This window comes from Theobroma umbraticum, unplaced genomic scaffold (assembly GCF_002168275.2).
Source record: "Theobroma umbraticum cultivar Fairchild unplaced genomic scaffold, ASM216827v3 scaffold_30.0, whole genome shotgun sequence".
Lineage (NCBI taxonomy): Eukaryota > Viridiplantae > Streptophyta > Magnoliopsida > Malvales > Malvaceae > Theobroma > Theobroma umbraticum.
The window spans coordinates 346,518-368,525 of record NW_018397254.1 but is presented as its reverse complement, the minus strand read 5'-3'; the positions used below and the strand labels follow the sequence as shown (position 1 = coordinate 368,525).

Genomic DNA, 22,008 nt, shown 5'->3' with positions numbered 1-22,008 from the left:
GGGTTTTGAGAACAAAGCTCATTCTATACCTGGTTCTGTGATTTTGTGGGAACTATCAATGAAATAATTAATTTTTCACTTGAATCAATCAAAGCCCTCGGCCAGGTTGGTGTTCATCAACGCACCTGCTTTGTTTTGAAAAACAAGTTTAAGAATCTGAGTGCTGGCTTCTTAAACTGACGCATGAAGATTTCTATTTAATGGGAGGATAATCACCATTACCCTCTTTCTTTCTAGGTTGGTGTTGCAGAAGAAGATAACTGGAGGCTTGTCCATGATTGGGTTGTCTTCAAAGTAAGGCTTTGTTTAACTCAGACTGCGCAGTTATCCCCATTTCACTATCTCCTTGGGTTTGTTAGTTCACAGTTGTGTGGTTTAAGTGAACATAATGATTAATCTTTTCAAATTTTGTTCTATTCCTGGATGCCAATCTGAGTACAATAAAGCCTTACTCAGGAGACAACTCTTTGAAGAAGATGGAGTTTGCGGGACCAGCTGGAATCATTCAGGCAAGCTCTGATTTTCTATCTGTAAGTGGTACATCATTCTGTTTCTGTTTGTTTGGTGCTCTTCCTGAACTTGAAGTAGAGCATTCTGTTGTCAGGAAGCAGATTTTGATGCCAAATCTGTTGCAAAAGCTAAAACTTGTAGCAAATTCAACGTCCAAACCCACTTGGGAAATATGAAGTATGAACCATATCAGCCAGCCCTAGAGTACTTGCCAGGTTACTCTTTTCTGTCATCTTCCTGGAGAAATTGCATGTCAAGCACAATTGAAAAGATTCTAAGAAAAATAAGTTTATGGAAATGAAATAGGTACTCCCTCAATGTAGCCCAATGATTAAAAAGAAAACGACTTCTAGTATTTTCCTGTCAGGGATGTCGAATTTGCCGAATATAAAAAGCTGAAAAAAGAAGAAAATAAAAGGGCTATGCATGGTTGAGGACTGGCGTAGACTTAGGCCCACTGGGGGCCACTTTCTAATTAGGAGTGAGCCTAGTTTGGTGCCTTAACTGCTGTTGGATGAGGCCATGGCCCACTGTTTCACCCCCTTGATGACGCTGGGGCCCCTAGGAATGAGCACAATTTTGTCAAAATCGAATTAAGTGAAAATTTCTTATTATTAAAATTTTTAATTAATTCAGTTAATTCGATTGATTTCTATTTTAAAATTTTTTCATCTGTTTTTATTTTAATTTTTTATTAATTAAATTAATCAAATTAATTTGTTTATCGACTGCTTCGGTTTAAATAACATATTGATTGATTTGTTTAATTTTTTTAAAGTAAGTTCAATTAATTCAATTAAAAGGAATTTTTTAATCAAATTAATTGATTTAATGGAATACACACTCTTTAAAGACACCCCCGGTTAATATTTTCAAAACTTGAGTAATCTAAGTAGGTGAGTGACTATGTCATAACTATAAAGACAAATAGCGTAATCTATTTGAATTTCTTCAATTAATTGATTAATTTGATTCATTCAATTCGTAATTATTTTTAAAAAAATTGATTAATTGAATTAATTCATTAATTGGTTAATTTTGTTACAATAAAATTTCAATTAATTTGTATAAGTTTTTTTATTAAATTTAATTAATTTGATTACAAAAATTAATCAAATTAACTTATTTAACGAAATACAGATTCTTGAAGTTAGGGTGTATGAGTGATTATGTCCTAATTGTAAGGATAGGAGTGTAATCTAACAATATGTATATATATACATATATAATTACAAAAGTCATTGCTTGGGACCAATTACCAAACCACATGGCATAATTGATTCAACCATATGCTTCCAATACTTGAAAACTGATGATGACAAGGATCCTATCCATGCAAATTTATATTGTCGTACGGTAGGTAGGAAAAAAGATGAGAATGGGGCAGTCTTAAGATCCGGAGTAGATGATTGTAAAGAATTATTCCATTCCCAAAATTTACATATAATTGATAGATCCCTATTTCTATAATAAGTTTACAAGGAATTTTGTTAATGTGTTATTTGTTATTGGCCTGATCAGATGGCATTGGTGGATATGCTTATGATCTGCGCTTTCTCCTGTAATGGCGATACAGGAACCCAAAAAATGATAGAAACAAATGTAGCCCAAAGCAAACGTCAGGTGCGGCTAACCAGATTGGGTCCAATCATAATCCAAATCCACTGTCTCTCCATTTCTGTATTCACTTTCACGAGAAAATGGGATATGACCGTGAAAGCAAGAAAGCAGCCAAGCGGGCTCTCTCCACTCCATCTATATCTTTGAATTATATTTTCTACTATGATGCAACCTTATCCCACCTATCTACTCTTCTCTTCGATTCCGTTTCTGTGCCAAGATTGGAACTTGGCCGATATCAATAATTAAAATGCTCTTCTTGTCAGGTGGTAAAACTGCCTACAATCAAAGGAAGATTTCCAACACCCACCCCTCTTTTTGGTCTTTTCAAGCTGGCATTTTGGGTATTTCCAACCCAGCCTGAAATGTAATCGAGTTACCAAAAAGGGCCTCCCCTTTAGCTTTTATTTTCTGTTTTGTTTTGTCTTTTTTTCCTTTGGAAGAACAAGACAAAAGAGGTAGCAAAAATAATGCAATATGGTCTGAAAAAACATACTCTAGGTAACCCTGTTCTTAACCTTGTGTTTAGGATTTAAAGATTAAAAGAAAATGGGAATGGGGTGATAAAACAGAAATAAAAGGCAAGATAAATAGAGAAAAGCCAAGGGGGATTGAATTCCAACTTGCACAGCTTTTCTCAATTTGTCATTCCCATCCATCATCCATAAATTTGGCATTACCTTGGCTTTATTTGCTTTGCTCCTATCATGTCAGTTTAGCGTCTATCTATCCATCCATCTATCTATCTATCAAGTTATTGCCACAACCAAATTCAAGGGAGGGAGAAGAAGGAGCAGCCTCACCCTTCTAATCTCCTACAGCTCCTTCCTCTCTTGTAAGCTTCAAATTCTTGCTGCAAACTCTTTGTTTTTCTTCTTCCTGAACACACCTTCCGTTTCAGTCAACTGAAGAAACAAGTTGCTGGTTAAAGTTCAATTCTGCTGCCATATTATGGATTTTGGGAAATCTTGTCTCTTCTCCTTAAATCAGGCTTCATTGGGTTCATCATCTTTCTATACTTGCTCTAATTCATCTTCCAGATCATCCATTTTGTGTTTTGGAAGTAGTTTCCCAGAGCCCGAGATCTTAAACTCTGTCTTGAAACCCTCTTCCTCCAAATTCACTGCTGCCTCGTCTCCCTTTAGAGAAGACGCTTGATCTTCTTCCATCTTTTTAACCTTTCTTTTTCTCTTGCTTTAGTGTGGTAGACTATTTTTTTCTTTTAGCTCCATTTTTCACCTTTCCCCAGAGCAATTTGCAAGGCAAGATAAAGTGACAAAATGTTGTGCACACCATATTGCGTGCCAGCGGCAGCTATGGCTTCTCCGACTTTCCCTGATCATTGCTTTATCAGGTAATTCTTTGATAATTGAACTTGTTTCCCTCTCTCTCTCTCTCTCTGTTCCTGTTCTTCTCTTTATATTGTAGGAATTGATTCTGCTAATTGGGTTTACTATAATTTGACTGTTGGGTTTCTCATAGTAGTTGGGGGGAAATGAATATTTTAGTAGTAGTATATGAATATAGAGATGGGAGAAGGATTTGTAGTAGGAAAACGCCTGGAATATCCGTTTATTCTTTACGATCATCAGGTATGATCATCATCATCATCATCATGATCACAAGGACTTGAGGAGATGGAGGATTAGGACTACTACTGCTGCTACTCCAGCTTCTGCTTCTGCTTACCCTCTCTTTTCCAATCAGATTCAGCTAACTAAAGACTCTTCTTCCCGTCACAAATTTTACCAGGAGGTTGATCTATAACAATATACGCATATATGTTGTTCATCCATTCTGGATATCCACATCACCATGTGAATAATTTTTCATTACTTAGATTATCTTCCATTTCCATTTTCTAATATTCTGTTGAACTATAATGCAATCAACAGGCTCTTAAGACTGCAAGGGACAAGTTCACTCGAGAAATCTCGATCCAGTCCAAGGACAAGGACATCTCTCTTGCTAAGGTACAAACATACTGACTACATGCTTACTTCCCTTTCTTTTTGTGTTTGACCTTGTCAAATTGCGGTACCAGCTAGATAATTTATACGGCCTTGACTAACTCATTGTTTGTATGGTGACTGGTGAGAAGATAAATTGTTACTTGAAGAGGTATTTAACTGCTTCATTTGTGCCTTTTGAAATGTAATTGGAAGTTTTATTTTGCTTGATATCTTTTGGTGTAGGCTTTGCTTTATGTTGCAGCTGAAGATGAGGCATTCATGGCTTTTAACCAAGAGATGGACACTCTCTCCCTCCTGAATGAAAGGAGAAATGTTTCTTCCCCATCTGATACCAAAGAGTGGGATTCTGTGGAGCAAATGCCTTTGGGTGGAAAGACCATATCTGAATGGCTGAGTGAGTTGGATGCAATTGCTAAAGAAGTAGAAGCAGAGCTAGTTTCAAGAGACATAGGCTGCCATCTGGTTGAAGTTTTGGAGGCAGTCAATTTAGTTCTTTTTGAGTTAAGAGGCTTCAAAAGATACCCTGTTCTCGTGGATTCTAAGCATTCATACTTACACTCAGTGCTGAGCTCTGGATGTGGCAGTGGTAAAGCCTCATTCTACTTCTTTTATGCAATAAGACTCACTTGCTGCAACACATTTTCCCTCATAATTTGGGTCTAGTGGCATTGAAATTGTTTTTCTTTATTGTAACCTATGCTTCCTTATCATTTTGTTGTCATTTTTAGACATTCTAGTTATATGATTGCGTTGTTTACAGCAATTTTGCTTAGCATAATTTACATTGAAGTTTGTCGGCGGCTTGGTGTAACCATTGTGGGATCTCGAGTTGGGGGAGATTTTTTAATATGGCCCCAGACAGGGTATCCAGAGGTACTTTAATCTTGAAAGTTTATTTTCATGATGCATGATTCTTAGTTCATGCTTGTACTGATGCATCATTCGATGTCTCATCCAATCCATAGTTATGTTTCTGGTTAGAAAAATTACAAGCGAGTTCCTTTTTTCTTTTGGCCACTTGCCTAAGTTGGAGTTAAATTCACCTTTTACTCTTCTCTCTGTAGGAGCTCTTCAAAGTGACTTCAGGACACAGCCTGTTCGCTATTGTCAATGGAAGGTGTGTGGAGGACCCTAGATCAATGGCATCAGATTTAACTGGTACTTCACTTTTAGCGCTTGAGATAGCTACAAACCGTGATATTATTGGGATTGCTCTAGCCAATTTAATTGTAAGTCCTAGTCCTTATCATCAAGTTTTATTATTTTTTATAGAACTTGTGTTTACATTTCATTACATGTGAACCATTCATGCCTCAAAATGTACTTCCCATATTTCTTTCCTACATATGAAATAAACTTAAAATAATTGCAGAGGCTTCACTGGAAACGTGCTTCGAGATCAAATCATGGGTTGATGCTGACTTCTCCACTTAGGCATGTTCATAATGCTGATGAGAAACCTAACATGATTGATAAATCAAATGTCCCTTTGTTGCGGCCTCAAGATCTTAGGTAAATTCTAATTTATCTTTATTATTTTAGTAGCATAACTCTCTTCCTGATATTTTCATTTATGTAGCAGCTATGTTTGTGTTCTTATGCAATATATGACTGTTTTGAACTACGTCTCAACAATTCTGTTGTGCATTTGAAGCTGAAGATGAGACATTCTTTGTATTTGGCATCAGATATTATGACCTCATAAATAAATGTCTAATATAGTAAAGGCCATGCACTGCAACATTGGTATCTTTAATATTATCTGCTGTATTCAATTAATTCATAAGGTAAGAGACGAGTTGGGCTGCATTATTTGATCTGGTGAAGGTAAGTTGCATATTCATTGATATTCTTTCTAAATGCACTTTACAAGGAAGTTATCTCTGATAAGAATGGTGACTGGGTGGGACTGGGCTGGCATTACTTTCCGTGTCCTGCTTTACCAAGAAAAACTTTCCCTATCCATACGCGTTTTTCCCCTATTTTTGGTAAAAAAAGGTGGTAAATGTGACATAGACATGTTATTGGAGTGAGGCTTTGGTATTTTGCTCGTGTTCTTTTCTTTTGGATTCTGTAACCTCTATTTATCTTTTATAGTGACACTTGGTAGTGAGGTTAGGCTTTTGTTCCAATTAATCATTGACTTGTATTGAGTTGGAGCATAGTTCACTGGTAGTGTTTTGAACATTTTTTTCTTTATATGCACATACTGACGATGGCTAGGCTTGGGAGTTGCTCTTAAACTTGTTTCCTTTTTTACCCCATTCTTTAAATGACATAATAATGTATGTGTTTTTCATGGGTGGTTTGGTCTCGCTTCCTTGGGTTGGGTAGTATTGGTGCAAGTTTGACAGCAGAAGCTTGCGCCAAACTCATGCATGAAGGCAGTTAATCAAGTTTTATATTTTGCGAAAGAGCATCTTCATATGTGGCATGCTAAACATTAAATTTCTTTGCAGGCTAGCTATCATGGCTTCAGAAAGATTGTTGATTCTGCAGCCACATAATTGGGCACTAAGGAGAGACCATGGCATGATGCTGTATTATAATAGGTATCAATTCCGAAACCTCTTTAATCTTAAAACAAGGCTATGTAAAGCTCATTAGAGTGATGATGGATGAAAATATATATGATATTAAAATGTCAGGGAATATGGCAGGGCAGTGCAAGAGCTTAGCATCTGCATGGCCTTTGCTCCGGAAGAAGAGGCAGAGATTCTTGAACCCTTTGTTGAGAAATTGCATTTGATGCGGCTGGAGTCGTCCTGGAAGTCTTTGGGGCATGCTGGCCGATTGGCTGTTCCTTGAATTTGTATATAACCCTCTCCCTCCCTCTCTCTCTGAAACCCTCCTTGAGGCACATATAGTTTAATGGATGAGAAATCTGCTACTGTGAGTTCTATTTGGCTTTTGAATGAATATTCCTCCGCAACCATGCTTGATTAGCATGCATGGCCTTTTTGATCATGAGAAATGCGGTGGAAGGCGCATGGAGATCGAAATGCAATCCTTCTTAGAACCTTTTAACTCTACAATCCTGGTAAAATGACAACTTAATCGCCCTTTCCGTTCATGAAAAACCAGGTTCTTGTTCTTTTGGAGCAGCAGGCAGGCGGGGTAATAATTGAACCCCAAACCACCCAAAACTGTAGGAAAATGAAAACCCCTCGATGATCTGGACTTAGATTTCTTCTTAAAGAAAAGACAAAGTGAAAAAGTTGGTTAGTGATCGATATAACCTTAAATATAATTTAAATATTAACTTAATTTATTGATATATGCTCATTATGTAATAATTTTCTTTAATTAAAATTTATCGCTCGATGTTCAATTATTTCTTGCGCAAATAACGAGTTGGATTTTTTTTAATTTTTATATTACATATAAAATACATTACATCCCCGATTTTCAAAATTTAATTTCATATCATTTTGATTTCTGCAATTAAAAAATTATTTATTAATTCTTAAACTTTCACGATTATGAATGAAAATATCATTTTATCGATCTTTTTGTCAATTTAATCGTTAATTGATAATCGATAACACATGATAGTTCACATGTCAGTTGACGTATACAAAATTATTTTATTAAAAATATTTCTTTAATTTTATTGTATGCATCCTAAAGTTTATCCTACATAAAATTAGTCCCATAATTCAAAAAAATGAATATTTATTTCCTCAAGCTGAAGTTTTGACCATTGTGAAAACATCTGTTAATGGCCATCCCTTACAAAACAAAATTACATTTTGACTTGAAAAATGTTTACCTGGCAACATCTTTACCGTTGATGGCATCTTCATAGAGGTGGAAGCCTGTCTTCGGCGTCTCCGGTTCGAAGGGAAAAAGGAAACGCGCCGCCTCCGCTACGCTCTCCGTCTCCTCGTCCAGTCGTCGTCCTCCTCCTCTCCACCAAATGAAAATTCCTACAAGTAGAATTTAGAAGCAGGAACCCGAAAATGATGATTTCGGCCAGCAAGAAAAAACAGGGACGCTGATAATATCTATGTAAGTGAGAGAGGGATGGCCTGCGCTTGCGGTTGTTGTTGCAGGCCCTTGTTCCTTTCTTTACCCTTCGCCTTCCTTTCACCCTCTACTCCCTCAAGCTATGCGCCGCCCACCACCCCATTTCTCTTTTCCCACTTAGCCATCCGCGCGTCTTCTAAACCAGTTATTGCTGCTACTACTAACTCCTTGCCCTTCCCTTTGCTCTCTCATGGTCATGGTGGCGGTTGTGACGGCAACAACAACAACAATAACAATGATGGGCCATTTGGGTCTGACTCTTGGCGGTGGAACGACGATTCATCGTCTTCTCATTCTCATCCTTTTCTTTTATTTCTTTCTTCATTCGTTGCTTGCTTCTGCCCTTCCCAATTATCCTCCGCCCTTGCAAGAACCAACGAGGATTCCCAGGAGAATGACGTGGTTTGGGAAGTGAAAGGGAGCAAGTGGACTAAGTTCATTCCTGATTTCACCGAGGATGCATTTGTTGCTTCGAACGGGATTGTGAATTTAACAAAATCGTTGTCGCTGTCAACTGTTTGGCGGCAATGCGGAGACATTGTCATGCGGTTGCTGCTCCCTGAAGGTTTCCCCGACAGCGTTACCAGTGATTATCTTGATTACTCTCTTTGGAGAGGCGTACAGGGCGTTGCTAGCCAAATCAGCGGCGTTCTTGCCACCCAAGTAATTATGTCTTACTTGCTTGCTCTTATTTTCTGATTTAGGAATTTCGTAAAACATTTGGTGCTCACTTTTGTTTGATATTGTTCAGGCATTGCTTTATGCTGTTGGATTGGGGAAAGGAGCTATTCCCACAGCTGCTGCCATCAATTGGGTGTTAAAGGATGGGATTGGTTATTTGAGTAAAATCATGTTGTCCAAATATGGAAGGCATTTTGATGTCAATCCTAAAGGATGGAGGTTATTCGCTGATCTCCTGGAAAATGCTGCCTTTGGTTTGGAAATGGTGACCCCTGCTTTTCCACATCTCTTTGTTCCTATCGGTGCTGCTGCTGGGGCCGGAAGATCAGCTGCTGCTCTCATCCAGGTAATCAAGTAATTTTCTGTTGTTATCATAAAAGTAAAACTGTGTTGCTGAAAGCTGATACTGATCAATTCCAGGCTGCTACTAGAAGTTGCTTCTATGCTGGTTTTGCTGCTCAAAGGAACTTTGCTGAGGTAAGGCATAATTTATCTTTATTGTTTTTTACGTAATATCTGATATGATATGCAATTTTGAATACCCTGAAAAAAAATGTCCTCCTTTATGTATAATCAGATTGGATTTGGCACGATACTGGCATTCCTGTTAATGACATTGTGACTTTGACTTTGAATAGCCTGTATTATGTCTTTACTAAAGGCAATTAGTGATTGTAGGTAATTGCTAAGGGTGAAGCTCAGGGAATGGTAAGCAAGTCCATTGGAATCGTGCTTGGTATAGCAGTGGCTAACTGTATAGGCTCATCTACATCTCTTGCCCTTGCTTCGTTTGGTGTTGTTACTTGGGTCCACATGTACTGCAATCTGAAGTCATACCAATCTATTCAACTGAGGACATTAAATCCCTATCGTGCAAGTAATATATCTGTCCTATCATTGTTGTCAAATGAGTTCTAGTTCATTACGTAATGGAAAGCATATTCCTTTAATGTTTTAACAGGTTTGGTTTTCAGTGAATATCTCTTGAGTGGCCAGGCACCTTCAATCAAAGAGGTCAATGATGAGGAACCACTTTTTCCAGCTGTACCATTCCTTAATTTACTGTCTGCAAACAGAGTGAGTTACTGTTTCTCTCTAAGCTCTCTCAGGAGATAGTTACTAATTAATCTTAATCTGAATTAAGTTAGATATAAGAATCTGGATTGATTGATTAGGGTCAATATTTCAGATGTTTTTCTAGGTTGCCTAGTGGTTCTACTGAATCCATATCATTTTTTTATTTGCTCAGTCTGAATCCATATCGTGGTTTTCGAATTTGTAGAAACTTTAATAACCGAAGAGGTTAAGCAGGCTAAAACTTCAGAGTATAAACAAATATGTGTGCTCAATATTATTGTGAGTAATAGAAAATCCTGCATCACAGATATTTTACTAGAGGAGAATTCCTCTTATATAAAGTTGCTGATGAATTTGAATGAATACTGAATTCACAAAGGATCGTAAACCATTACTCATTAAGAGGTAGCATTGAAATATCTCTTCATTTTTGTTATGATTCAACTAATTTTCTTGTGCAATTAAGAGAAAGCTCCTTTGAAGGTTTAATTTATAACTGTGGTTCTTCAGAATATGATCTTGTACTTGTACTGCTCTGTTACCATGGCTCAAGACTTCTAGCTGTTGATTCTTGCATTCAGCTTGGGGAGGAGAGGAGTTTGGTTTATGGGTCAGGCATGGGGTGTGCTAACCTCTCCGACACTCTTCCAGTCCTTATCAATTCAACTTTGTAAAATTTACCCCTGTTCTAAAATGGTCAATTCACCATTTAAAAATTTTTAAAAACTTCTACCAATGAAGCAGAGTATGAGCAAACAACATACAGAAGGTTGGTTGTAACAATTTGTCTGTATATCATCTGAGATATTCCATCCTAAATTTTTATAGGGACGATCAGTTGTACTATCTTCAGAAGCAAAGCAGGCCGCTGCTGACATTGAGTGCCGGCTGCAGTTGGGGTCAAAACTCAGTGATATTGTCAACAACAAGGAGGACGCACTAGCACTATTCAGTTTGTATAAAGATGAAGGCTATATTCTGACTGAACAGGAAGGAAAATTCTGTGTAAGTGCATAACTATTATGGATTTAAGTCTCCATTTCTTCTCTCTCACAAACTCACAGGTGACACCCTTTACTTATTCTTGGGAGGACTTAGCTTGGTTTCTTCTCTTCTGTTGTCTCTCTTCTTATTCCCACCCTTGCTAAATTCTTTGGAAGCACAAGTTGGTCTTAAATTTCTTGAATACTTTATTTTTTTTGCCACCAGAATTATGAGGCTCAATTAATATTTATTTAGTAGTTAAGTTTAGAAAGCCACAAATCAGGTTCTTACAGTAGTCATCTTTGTGAAAATATGGTGATGTGGCTGAAGTTGGATGATTTAGTGCCATATGCTAGCTGCTACCTTTCTGTTACTTGGATGGGAGGCATGAAAATGATAATAGAAGGGGCAAATACTAATCATTTCAAAAGGAAGGATAATAAAAAGGGCCATACTAATTCCTTTTGTGTTATTGAATTTTTTGCATAGATCAGGTAGTGCTTAAAGAAAGTTCTTCACCTCAAGATATGCTCAAGTCATTGTTCCAGGTAAATTATTTGTACTGGTTGGAAAGGAATGCAGGAATTGCAGCAAGTGGTGCCTCTACTGACTGCAGACCAGGGGGAAGGCTACAAATATCTGTGGAGTATGTGCAAAGAGAATTCAACCATGTTAAAATTGATGGTGAATCAGCAGGATGGGTAATGGACGGACTTATTGCAAGGCCTTTACCAAATAGAATCTGTCCTGGTCACATGGACGCATCAACTGCCAGTTGATACGTAATGGATAGTGTTTCCATACAATCATATGTGACTGTCTGTTAGCAAGTAGAAGGTGAATGAGATCACTATATGCTTTTCTTCGGTTACAACTTCCTTGCAGTAAAATCATACAGCTAACTTTCTCCTATGGCGATCTCAGGGAGTTGTGCTGCTGATGTATCACAAAAGAAGCCAAGGTGGAATGCTGTTTGTAATTCACCCATTTAATGATTGTCTATGTCATAGAGGTTACATAGTTGATTGTAATGGACTAAATTTTGTATGTTGGACCATTACGCACAGGATATCTCTCTTTTTTGCTTTAGAAGGTGGGAATGGATAGAAAAGCAATACGTTTCTCATTGTAAGAAGTTTCTTTTACAAGACAATTGGACAGGTATACATTTGGTGAAATTGTTGCTTGTACGATCCATATTTACGTTTTGGGTGTTGTGAGAATATGTTCCATCTTTGATAATTTGACTTTTTTGGTTGGAATATAAACCTTATTATTAATGGTTTGTACGAGTATGAAACAAAGGATGCCAACAGGTAAGAAATTTGATATTTTTGAGATATTTAATCCGAATTTTATTATTCCATAAGATGTCCAAACTTTATACATGTCAAGAATGTCTTGTAGTTGTATGAAAGTATGTATGTAACCCAAGTCTTGCAGTTGTACGAAAGTATGTAAGCAAATCAAGTGGTGAAAATTGGGTAATTATGGATCAGGGCTGTAAAATGGGCCTAATTGCCAAACACCAATCTTTCAGAGGGCCAGATTTTAAATCCTAAAAATTACTGATTATTTTTGTTTATTTTTGGCCCTGCAGGGTTGGGCCTAAGATGTGAAAATCTTTATCGAAGGCAGACTTTGAAACGCAAATAGAGATCTTCGATTCTAGGCGGGCTGCGCAAGCCCGTGTGGGTTTAGCCGCCCTCTTCAGGGTATCCCGCCATCTGCCTTTTCATCTTTTCAGCCGAAAGAGCAGGGTATGTATGCAATATACATGGCGTAATGCACAGCAGCTGAGCACTCCTTGCCTCCCAAAGTCCCAAAATCTAATCTAAAGTATCCCCAGAGCAGAGTCCCAGAGCCGGGAATTTTGTCTTGGTGTTGACTCTTTGATTTTGGTTTTGGTTTTGGCTTTGGCTCTGGCTCTGGCTCTGGCTCGTCTCTCTGGTTTGACTAACTGATGGGGTGTTGGTGGGAAGGCGTTGATGAATCCCGTCTTCTAATTGCTCCGGGTACCTCCTCAATTCCCCCATTCTTTCTTTTTCTTTTTTTTAATTTACATTTGCCTAACAAAGGAGGTTGCATCTCGTTTTCTTCTCTTAGAATTTTCATTTTCTTTTCTTTTCCTAGCAGACCCTGGCTCTGATGGGGACGGTTCCGCTCGTTTAATATCTCTTCGTCACCCCAGATCAGGTAATTTTAGTTGCTATGTTTAGAATGTGGAACACTGGTTCTTTGACATCTTACTCAATTTAGTTTCTATTACTTGAGGTTTTATTTGACAGGAGTTAGGACATCCTATCTTTTGAGTAATGGGTTGCTTCAAGAACTTCACTGGTTCAAGCAATCTTATGGCTCCTGGTTTTTGGGAGATTACGTTTCTGAAGGTAACCCTTATATTTTATACGCTTTTGACCAACCGTATGAATTAATATTTTCAATCATAGATCATTGGTATTCAGTTTGGTTAATTAAATGTCGAGCATGATTGAAATGGTTTCGCACGTTTCATATAGTCTCAATAATAGGCAGTCCCTCTGATTACCTTGCTCTTTATTTTATTCTTATCTGCATCCCTTGCTATTACTTTGTTTGCAGATGGGAGCCTATATACTGCTACTCCTATTGATCCTGTTTTCATCATGTTGCCTATCTTTGAAGAAGCAAGAATGAAGGTATGATCATTACTAGTTGCCCTTAACTGGTGATACTTGCCTAGTTACTTTGACAAGACCAGTTGTCAAATAGCACCTTAGAACCTCAATGCAAGGCATCTTCCACAATGCATTCTCCCTTAGACCCTAGCCAAGTGCTTCAACTGAGGGTAAAGATACTTGAGGAACTGTGCCATTGAAATATCAAGCCCTAAATGAAATTTAAGTAGATGGCCCTTGCTTAGTCAAGATTTTATTCATATTAATGGGGGCAATTTGATCATCACTGGAACAAATGAAAACCCATCAATAATAACTTGTGAAGCTTGCAAGATTCTTTAGCCTTTATGCAGTAATGTGATATCTTGTTTGAATAACACATCTGCCTTTTTTATCCCTCTGAAACTTTGATATTTATCTCTCATTATTAGAACATTGTTTAAATCTTTGAAGCATTTATCTGGATTTTTCACTAACAATGATAAAATTTTGGTGTTAATGCAGAAAGTGGATGACCCTGGAAAGTTTAGGCAATTAGATGAGATACTCTTCATTAATGACTATCCTGGATATCGACATTTATTCTCCATTGCAGAGAGCTGTATGCAAGTTGTTTGTGAAATGAAAGGTTTCCTACTACCTGCATATTCTTGTGAATATCTCTTTGAGAATAGTTCTTAGATATTATTATGTAAGTTATTTTGTGCGTTTCATTTTGATAATTGTTGTTAATAGGATTAAGAAATCTGTATTTTGCCATTAAATTTCCTTTTGTGAATTGTAATTTTGGTGTGCAGTTAGGGGGTTTGAATGCTCTTGAGTTGCATTTGACTTGATTGCTTAATATTCTTGTGTAGAAGTGTTAAATTTCTTAGAACAAGAACAAAATGCCTTAATAACCTTAAATAGTTAAATATGAGTTTGAACTTTACTGTATTCTGTCTCTGATGGAGAACAGATTCTATTAAGTGCATTACAAATTGCTCTATAACTGTATGTGTTAAAATGAAAGCAATGATTTAATACTGCAAATAATATTTATGAATCATTCTCACCTGCACTTTTTATATGCAGAAATTGGATCATCAAAATTTTTTAGGCTTGATGACATGAAGGTTTTAGCTTGGTTAAATTACAAGGTCAGCCTTCTTCTGTTTGAACTCATTTTCTTGTGTTTGAATCTATGAAATGTTTAAAACCTCCTTTTTGTTGGTGGTTTACTTATCTTACTGTGGATGGTACAGTGCCCAAGTGTAGACACCTTCATAATTGCTATGGACTATGGAATTATTGTGTTTTCAACTGGAAAGAGGATATGTATCTTTCGTAGGTCAATTGGTTTATACTTTGTGCATTAAATATCCTCTTGGGGAACAATGCAAGTTCTAGTTCTGTCTTTAATATGTTTCATGCCTATGACTATTGTTTTACATCGTTGCTATCAAACTATTGCAACATTGTCTGTTAGTTCATGCTGGTTGCTTCCATTATTGTACAATGCTAACCTAAGTGAAAAATACACACATAAGTTAAAACTGTTTAGCGATCTTTATCTATTGATGATAGAGAGTTTCCATGTTTCTTAAATATAATATCTCTTGAATTGCAGGTATGCCAGTTAAAACAGACTCTACCAGCATTGGACCAAAACTATGCTGCACGTGATGAGAAGGATACATGTATATTTTTCTGAGAAAATAGTCTATGATATTCAGCTATGTATATTCATACAAATGCATGCAAAATTGCAGATGTGTGCATTCACCTTACACACACACAAGATAGATGTATGTAGGTGATAACAATTCATGAAACATTCTTATAGGGTCTTCTGCTGCAATATCGAGGGATTGAAAAGAGCAAGAGAGTATAGGTTTAAGATTTAACTCTTATGAGGGGTCAATAAATGTAAAATGTAAAGGACTGCTTTCCAATTCAATCCTCTTGAACTTCAGTTTCGTAGGACCATAATCAGCTACATATTGTATAGTTTATGCATTGATATTATTGTGTGTTTTGCACGGGAGCATGTGCCTGATCAGTGCATTTGGTATTTACATCTGATAAAACTTGAATGTCTGATTTGACATGAAATTAATGTTGATTTAACAACGAAGGTTACAATTTGATTTACCTCCTTCACTGATGCAGTGGCTGATGCAGTATCAATAATAGGGGAGTACTTGAAAGATGAGCCTTGGTTGAAGCTTTTGTCGAATCATTTTAAGTATGGTCTCAAACTTTTTTGAGTTTTTCTAATTTATATAAACATTTTCTTCAACTCCATTTATAAGAAATACATAGATCAAATGAATTTATGCAGAGTGGTTTCCCTCTTGATTCATTGGAGTTACATAGTGCTGAGGTGTTTGCAGATTGAATTTACCGGAGGCAATGAGAATAGCATCGGATTTTGAAGCTTGCTCAAATGCCATAGAAAGTCCTATGGGTTCTTCTAATCCCTCACAGGTATTACTGGTCTTACATAAAGTCCTATAGGTGTTATTGCTTGTATTCTTTTTTACTTTTAGATGGGGAAGGGGGGTTTGCACTTTTGGCCTCCTTGTTAGAGGTAGGATGTAGCTGTGGCTATCACTGGAATGAGGGGGATTTACATTTTACAATTGCAAATTTTAATTTCTCAGGGTAAGACAACGGGTGAGAAAAGGACTGCAAGAAATCAGAAGCAAGCTAAAAAGGCTAAAATAGAGACAGAATCAAGAAACATCAAAGAAATGTTTTCAAGGGCTTCGCGAAGGAGGAACTGAAGCTTTCTTGTATGCCAACAATTTCCAAATGTGAGAGAAATAGGATCCAGGAACGTCCATTAATCTTGTTAATTGGTTGATGTGCTCGTAGCTGTTCTTCTGTCATCTCTTCCAGGACTTAAAAGATATTTTGGCTTTTAACAGGTGCTTTGCTTGTGTAATTTTATATGTTTAATAAATTATTATCAGATATATATTAATAGATAATGCATCAACAATTAATTTTAGTATAATTTATGTTTCAGTGTTAGTTTACTAAGTGCTATTATAATTAAATATAAATAATACCAAAAATTTAAAATTCATTGAGATTTATATATTAGATTTTTTTTTTACTTTTCTATCAAGGTATTTTAAAAATAATCTTTATAGATAAAATGTTTTAAAAAATAACTATATTATAATTTTAATTATTTTTAGTCAAATTGGATAAAATTATCTTTAATGAAATTATATGTCATAATGTTACACGTTATGTATAAAAATATATTGCACGTCATGGTTAAAGTTGTTACATGTTTTGTACAAAAACATGTGACACGTTATGGTTAAATTGTAATACATTATGGTTAAGTTGTAACATATCATGTATAAAAATATGTAACACGTTATGGTTAAGTTGTTACATGTCATATTGAAAATAAAACTTATTATTACAGGTCATGTTAAAAAAAATATTATTGTTATATATCATATTTAAAAATATTTTGTTATATTTTAATACTTAAAATGTTATTGTTACTTACAAATCAAAATTTCAAATCTTCTCAACTTTTTTCATTTCTTTTTGTTTTTTAACAATTTGGTATCAATTAAAGTGTTTCTAATATGTTTTCATAAATTAAAACACAAATTTTCTTATCTAAAATACTTATTTGACTAAAAATCGAAAAAATTTTCTTTGAAAACTTAGATTTATAAATTTAAAAATTTTAAGTTTATTAGTGTTTAGGTCTCAAATTGATCCAATTAAAAATTATTCAAATATTTGTGATATTTTTATCATTTTAGTTTTATCCAAAATACTTAAAAATTAAATTTTCTCAATAACCATCCACTCAAGCACATCAAAATCATCGCTTGGTGTTTTGAAAGTGCAAAAAGAAAAATTTGAAAATGAGAGAGAGAAATCAGAAGTGTAGCAAACAAATGTTGAAGTGAGAAATCGATGAAATTAGAGAGTGTGGGATGATGAAAGAGAGAAATTAAGAACACAAATGAAGAGAAATTATGATAAATGGTTTAATTTATTTGAAATAGTTTCAAGAGTATTTTTATCAAAAAATGACTAAATATAATTAAAAATAATTAAATTTATATTGATGATTATTTTTAAAATGCTTTTATAAAAAATGGTTATTGTTCATAATTTCTTCTTTCTTTCCATATTTTGTTATTACGCATAGCTTACACTTACTATTTTCACCATTTTCCTTTATTTTTTTCTAATATTTTATATCTATTTATAAATCAATTCATTTTAACGTTTTTTTAAATTTAATTAAATGCATTTCATATAGAGAAGATACAAAATCGATCACGATTAAAGATTCGTGACAAAAGAAATAAAAGATTCACATGAATATAAAGACTTTTGCGACGTAATTTTTTTTCCATAATAGATATGAATAATGACATAGTGTGTTAATCAGATGTTCATAAACAATGGTTGAGATTTAACTTAATTTAGGGGCAGATGATGATGATGATGATGAATTGATGGTGCTGCGTAGAAGCAACTCTGTGAGACTTAAAAAGCCTAAAGTGAAGAGGGCCACTTAGGTGGTACGTGCCATCGTGGGCAGCGATTGGCAAATCTAAAGGAGGATCACGGCTTGCTTGCACTATAAGAGAGATGGGAAAATTTATGAGGAAAAGGGAAAATGAAAGAGAGGAAAGAAAATTATTTCGGACAGATAGAAAGAAAACGCAAGCTTACGCATTTTCCTTTTGTTTCTTATGATTTCAAGTTATTTCATGGGGTACCCAGAAAGCGACATGGATGGGGTGTGGCAATGACCATTGTCCTCAGAAATTTGTTCGTCCTTTTTATTGTTTATCCATACCTCGTAGATTCAATTTTTCATTGGATAAATATGAAAATTATTGATGCATCTCCCACTTAAATGCTTGTCGGTATAAATTTCTCTGAGTATTAAAGCATATGGTGCAACAAGTACTTGCACGGATATATGGTGTACAAGCATTGGATGGAAGCATGAAGAAAATGGTAAGTGTCTTTGATATATAGATACAAATCAACTTGTGTGCTATGGTATGTAGATTATACTATATCTGTTGCGACATGTTAATGTACGATCCACGCCACGCTGAGGGGAAAGATTCTACATTTTACAGCTCTTTTTTTTTTTTTTGAAAATTTATAATATATTCAATCAGAGGGAAAAAGATCACCCCTGAGAAAAAGAAGATGATTTTGTCCTGTTATCCTTTGATTTTTACAGCTTATTTAGGTCACTTTCCCTCACAAAGAGTCCATGGAAACCGTACGGTACCCTCCGGGGCAGCTTCACGGCGGCCACGATATCAAGATTAGGTGACTTTGCGTCCATCACCAAGAACCTTGACTCTCCTGTGTTTTCATTGTGAACATACGAAACCACATAGCCATCGTCCTCGTCTGCTTCGGGATTCTCTGGATCCTTGGCCACAAAGAATGGTTCCCCACCAAAGCACCCTGGCCCATACATCCTGCTAGCCACTGTGCACTCCTGGCGATCCCCCCTGGACACATCCAACTTTACCACTCCTGATATTTTTGGCATTGGGTCACCCACTGCTGCGTACACATATTTGTTCTTCTTTGCTAAATAAGCTGGATTTAACACTGCGAAATCCAGATTTCTTGTTGAAATGGGATGCCTTGTTACTAGCCCTCTTCTTAAGTCGATCCTTACTTTCTCCACCAAGGCATGAACAAGGTCCATTCTCTCCATGGTGTGTTCTACTGACAGTATGTTTGGTGCCAGCATGACTACGGCGTTGCCATCATCTTCATCCCATGCATTGATGGCGTGAATGAGGTTGAAACCTGGTATATCAAACCACCTTATTTCTGACTCGTCTTTTGCATATCGAGGGATGACTCCGATCCTTGGTACTTTAGCTGGGTCTGTACCCACCGGAGATCCCCCTCCAAAAATCATCTCCATGGGATTCATTCCTATCTGTATGTCAGCAAATATTGCGTACTTCTTTGTAATAGCAAAGTCGTGGAGAAAAGATGGCCGGTACATAGACAATATGGGCACATCTGGCTGTTTGTTTCCATTCGCATCAAAGTAAAAATAAGTTAGAAATGGAGGCATAGGGCCATATCGGAAACCAAAGGCCTCGCCAGTGTCAGTGTCTATCTTGGGGTGAGCAGTCATGCTCATGAACAGCTTTCCATCAAAATCATGGCGACCCAACGTTTCTATATCCCCGTTGGGAGTCAAGCGTATGGAATAGGGTAGATCAGACTCACCAAGAGCGTAGAGACGGTTTCCGAACAAGGCCAAACTAGTGTTTGCAAGACCAATACCGTTTGCAGGATTGAACTCACCAGTTAGAACTCTGACAGCTGAGAGAGCACCGCGAGTTGCAGCGGCAGTTAGGCCGTTAAAGCCAGAGAAAACATTGGGAAGAATTGGAGACCCCATCTCGTTTTCAATCGAGTACTTGTAAGTCTTTACATAGCGGCTACAAAGAGTGGCCTGGCCCTTGGAGATTCTGATGGAGTGAAGCATACCATCACCATCAAAGAGGTGGTAAGGTCCACGAGGGAGGTACTGAGGGTTGGGGCCGTTACGTATGTACGCACCGTCGAGGCAAGATGGGAGAGATCCTTGAATAACTTCGCACTCTGTTGGAGGAAGCTCATCAACCGGAGCAAAGTTGTGGGACAGCACGTGTCTGGGGTCGACTGAGGGGCGGATTGGAGGGTCTATGAAGTTGTTTATGATGTTGTCGAATGTATTGAAGATGAATGTGGATAACTTTGGTTCTACTCTCTTCTTTGCTCCAAGCGAAGGAGAAGCAATTCTTTTGGGCAGTGTGTTTGACGCCGGTGGTGGAGGTTGAGTTATAGGAGGTTGGGGTGGCGCTTTTGTTGTGGTGGTGGTGGTGGTCCTAGGAATGGAAGCTGGAGGTCTTTCTTCAATCCTAACAGAGGAAACGTTGAGGTGAGGTGTGGAAATCGATCTGGCTGTGGTGACGGCGGGGTAGATCAGTTTTGACGGTAGTAAGGTGGAGAGAAAGGAGGAAGAAAAGGCGTCCATGTTGCCTTGATTTGTCGACAACAGTGGACAGGCAGGTGGAAAGAGGAGGGCTAAAGAGTCCGAGATGCTGTGGGCAACAATGGGAATCTTTGGGGCGATATTTATGAGCAGAAATGCAAAAATGATAACAATTTGCACTATGAAGCACTGGCATCTCTCAATCTTGATCCCCTGCACACGAAAATATCTTAAGCCACAGGATGGTATTTATAAAAATGAAGATAAAAAATGAGATGGAAAAACAAAGTTGGGAGGAGATTTTTTTTCCCAGAACTCCATTAATGCCGGAGGGGACCATAACCATTGATCTATTCATCCATTAATTCACACAACAGTTCATATACCTATCACCTGATTATCGTAACCCTGCATGCCAGATGGTGAGAGGCCAATCACTTAGATAACGTTTTGGTATAAAAAAAGTAACAATACATTTCCTATAATATATTCAATTAAATTACATTACAGTATTTATTTTATAACATATCACTGCAATGTAAGATTACAATATAATCACATTATAGTCAAGAGATGTAATGCGATTGCAGTCCAAAATTAATACAATTACATTACATTGTACTCTGTAATATTCTTAAACATATTTTTACCTTTCAATTTTATTAAATTATTTAAAATATTTTATAATATTATAATTAAAATAAAAATATTAAAATAAAATATATAATATAAAAATCAAAAATAAAATTAAAATAAAATATAAAAATTTAAAATTTATATAATATAGGTAAAATAAATTAAAATAAAATATATAACATAAAAAATTATATTAAAGTAATGAAAATAAAATATATAAAATTATAATAATAAATAAAAATAAAATATATGATATTAAAAATATATTTAAGAGATGATATTATATAAAAATTAATAATAAAAAATATAAATATTTTAAATTTATATTTTAATAATTAGAGATAATTTAAAAAATTAACATTACATTCTCAACAAAATACTTGTAAATAAAACGCTGTAATGTTATCTTCTCTGTATTTTAATCATTATTTTACTTGTATACCAAATACTGTAATGTTATTTTCCCTACAATAACATTCCCTGCAATCACATTACCAATGTAAAATAACTTGCATTGTAAAATATTACTAAATGGATACATTATCGGTTTTAATTTTTAGTGTTTGATTTTTATTTTTACGTTTAGACGGGTTTTGTTAATTTTTTTTAATTTTATAATATCTTAATTACTTAATAAATATTTTTTTTACGTAGAAATCATCGAAACCCTTCAAATATCAGCTTTTTGCTAAAATGAAAGGCTGCAGACTCTCTTAATCATAATCATATATATGCCTTTCACCAGTCCCCAAGTCCTTGGCCAATATAAAAACAAAAGGCATTAAAAATGAAGGATAAGATTTTTATTTGGTTGCAATTTATTATTATTATTATT

General features: G+C 36.0%; 4 protein-coding genes across 5 annotated transcripts; 3 read left to right on the top strand and 1 right to left on the bottom strand.

Annotated features, from left to right (window-relative positions):
• Positions 1–2,664: 2,664 nt before the first annotated feature.
• On the top strand, positions 2,665–7,018 carry LOC110425612 (transglutaminase family protein). The gene is made up of 9 exons (XM_021440574.2): positions 2,665–3,484; positions 3,723–3,885; positions 4,026–4,103; positions 4,326–4,689; positions 4,864–4,976; positions 5,168–5,332; positions 5,476–5,615; positions 6,563–6,655; positions 6,752–7,018. The coding sequence occupies exons 1-9, from the start codon at positions 3,411–3,413 to the stop codon at positions 6,909–6,911; spliced, it is 1,350 nt and encodes a 449-aa protein (XP_021296249.1). The 5' UTR covers positions 2,665–3,410; the 3' UTR covers positions 6,912–7,018.
• A 743-nt stretch (positions 7,019–7,761) lies between these two features.
• On the top strand, positions 7,762–12,052 carry RUS1 (root UVB sensitive-like protein (Protein of unknown function, DUF647)). 2 transcript variants are annotated; one of them, XR_002446027.1, is made up of 8 exons: positions 7,762–8,795; positions 8,884–9,159; positions 9,234–9,290; positions 9,492–9,690; positions 9,775–9,890; positions 10,719–10,895; positions 11,369–11,711; positions 11,799–12,052. XR_002446027.1 is itself a non-coding variant. In XM_021440468.2 (7 exons), the coding sequence occupies exons 1-7, from the start codon at positions 8,130–8,132 to the stop codon at positions 11,651–11,653; spliced, it is 1,776 nt and encodes a 591-aa protein (XP_021296143.1). In that variant the 5' UTR covers positions 7,762–8,129; the 3' UTR covers positions 11,654–12,052. The 2 variants fall into 2 exon arrangements, 1 of the variants encoding a protein (XP_021296143.1); XM_021440468.2 differs by having other exon boundaries at positions 11,369–12,052.
• A 508-nt stretch (positions 12,053–12,560) lies between these two features.
• On the top strand, positions 12,561–16,532 carry LOC110419468 (ribonuclease H2 subunit B). The gene is made up of 10 exons (XM_021432546.1): positions 12,561–12,889; positions 13,011–13,070; positions 13,163–13,264; positions 13,476–13,552; positions 14,036–14,159; positions 14,606–14,670; positions 15,141–15,210; positions 15,683–15,758; positions 15,907–16,000; positions 16,177–16,532. The coding sequence occupies exons 1-10, from the start codon at positions 12,838–12,840 to the stop codon at positions 16,297–16,299; spliced, it is 843 nt and encodes a 280-aa protein (XP_021288221.1). The 5' UTR covers positions 12,561–12,837; the 3' UTR covers positions 16,300–16,532.
• Positions 16,533–18,519: 1,987 nt separating this feature from the next.
• On the bottom strand, positions 18,520–20,725 carry LOC110417927 (putative carotenoid cleavage dioxygenase 4, chloroplastic). Its single transcript, XM_021430534.2, has one exon. The coding sequence runs from the start codon at positions 20,577–20,579 to the stop codon at positions 18,759–18,761; it is 1,821 nt and encodes a 606-aa protein (XP_021286209.1). The 5' UTR covers positions 20,580–20,725; the 3' UTR covers positions 18,520–18,758.
• Positions 20,726–22,008: the final 1,283 nt, after the last annotated feature.

Excerpts from the sequence above, each read along its gene's own strand:
- LOC110425612 (XM_021440574.2), top strand. The coding sequence starts at position 3,411 with ATGTTGTGCACACCATATTGCGTGCCAGCGGCAGCTATGGCTTCTCCG. Across the intron at positions 5,333-5,475 it reads TTGCTCTAGCCAATTTAATT|AGGCTTCACTGGAAACGTGC; the intron begins GTAAGTCCTAGT and ends AAATAATTGCAG. Across the intron at positions 6,656-6,751 it reads ATGATGCTGTATTATAATAG|GGAATATGGCAGGGCAGTGC; the intron begins GTATCAATTCCG and ends TTAAAATGTCAG.
- RUS1 (XM_021440468.2), top strand. The coding sequence starts at position 8,130 with ATGGCCTGCGCTTGCGGTTGTTGTTGCAGGCCCTTGTTCCTTTCTTTA. Across the intron at positions 8,796-8,883 it reads GCGGCGTTCTTGCCACCCAA|GCATTGCTTTATGCTGTTGG; the intron begins GTAATTATGTCT and ends GATATTGTTCAG. Across the intron at positions 9,891-10,718 it reads ATTTACTGTCTGCAAACAGA|GGACGATCAGTTGTACTATC; the intron begins GTGAGTTACTGT and ends AAATTTTTATAG.
- LOC110419468 (XM_021432546.1), top strand. The coding sequence starts at position 12,838 with ATGGGGTGTTGGTGGGAAGGCGTTGATGAATCCCGTCTTCTAATTGCT. Across the intron at positions 13,553-14,035 it reads TTGAAGAAGCAAGAATGAAG|AAAGTGGATGACCCTGGAAA; the intron begins GTATGATCATTA and ends GTGTTAATGCAG. Across the intron at positions 15,211-15,682 it reads ACGTGATGAGAAGGATACAT|TGGCTGATGCAGTATCAATA; the intron begins GTATATTTTTCT and ends TCACTGATGCAG.
- LOC110417927 (XM_021430534.2), bottom strand. The coding sequence starts at position 20,579 with ATGGACGCCTTTTCTTCCTCCTTTCTCTCCACCTTACTACCGTCAAAA.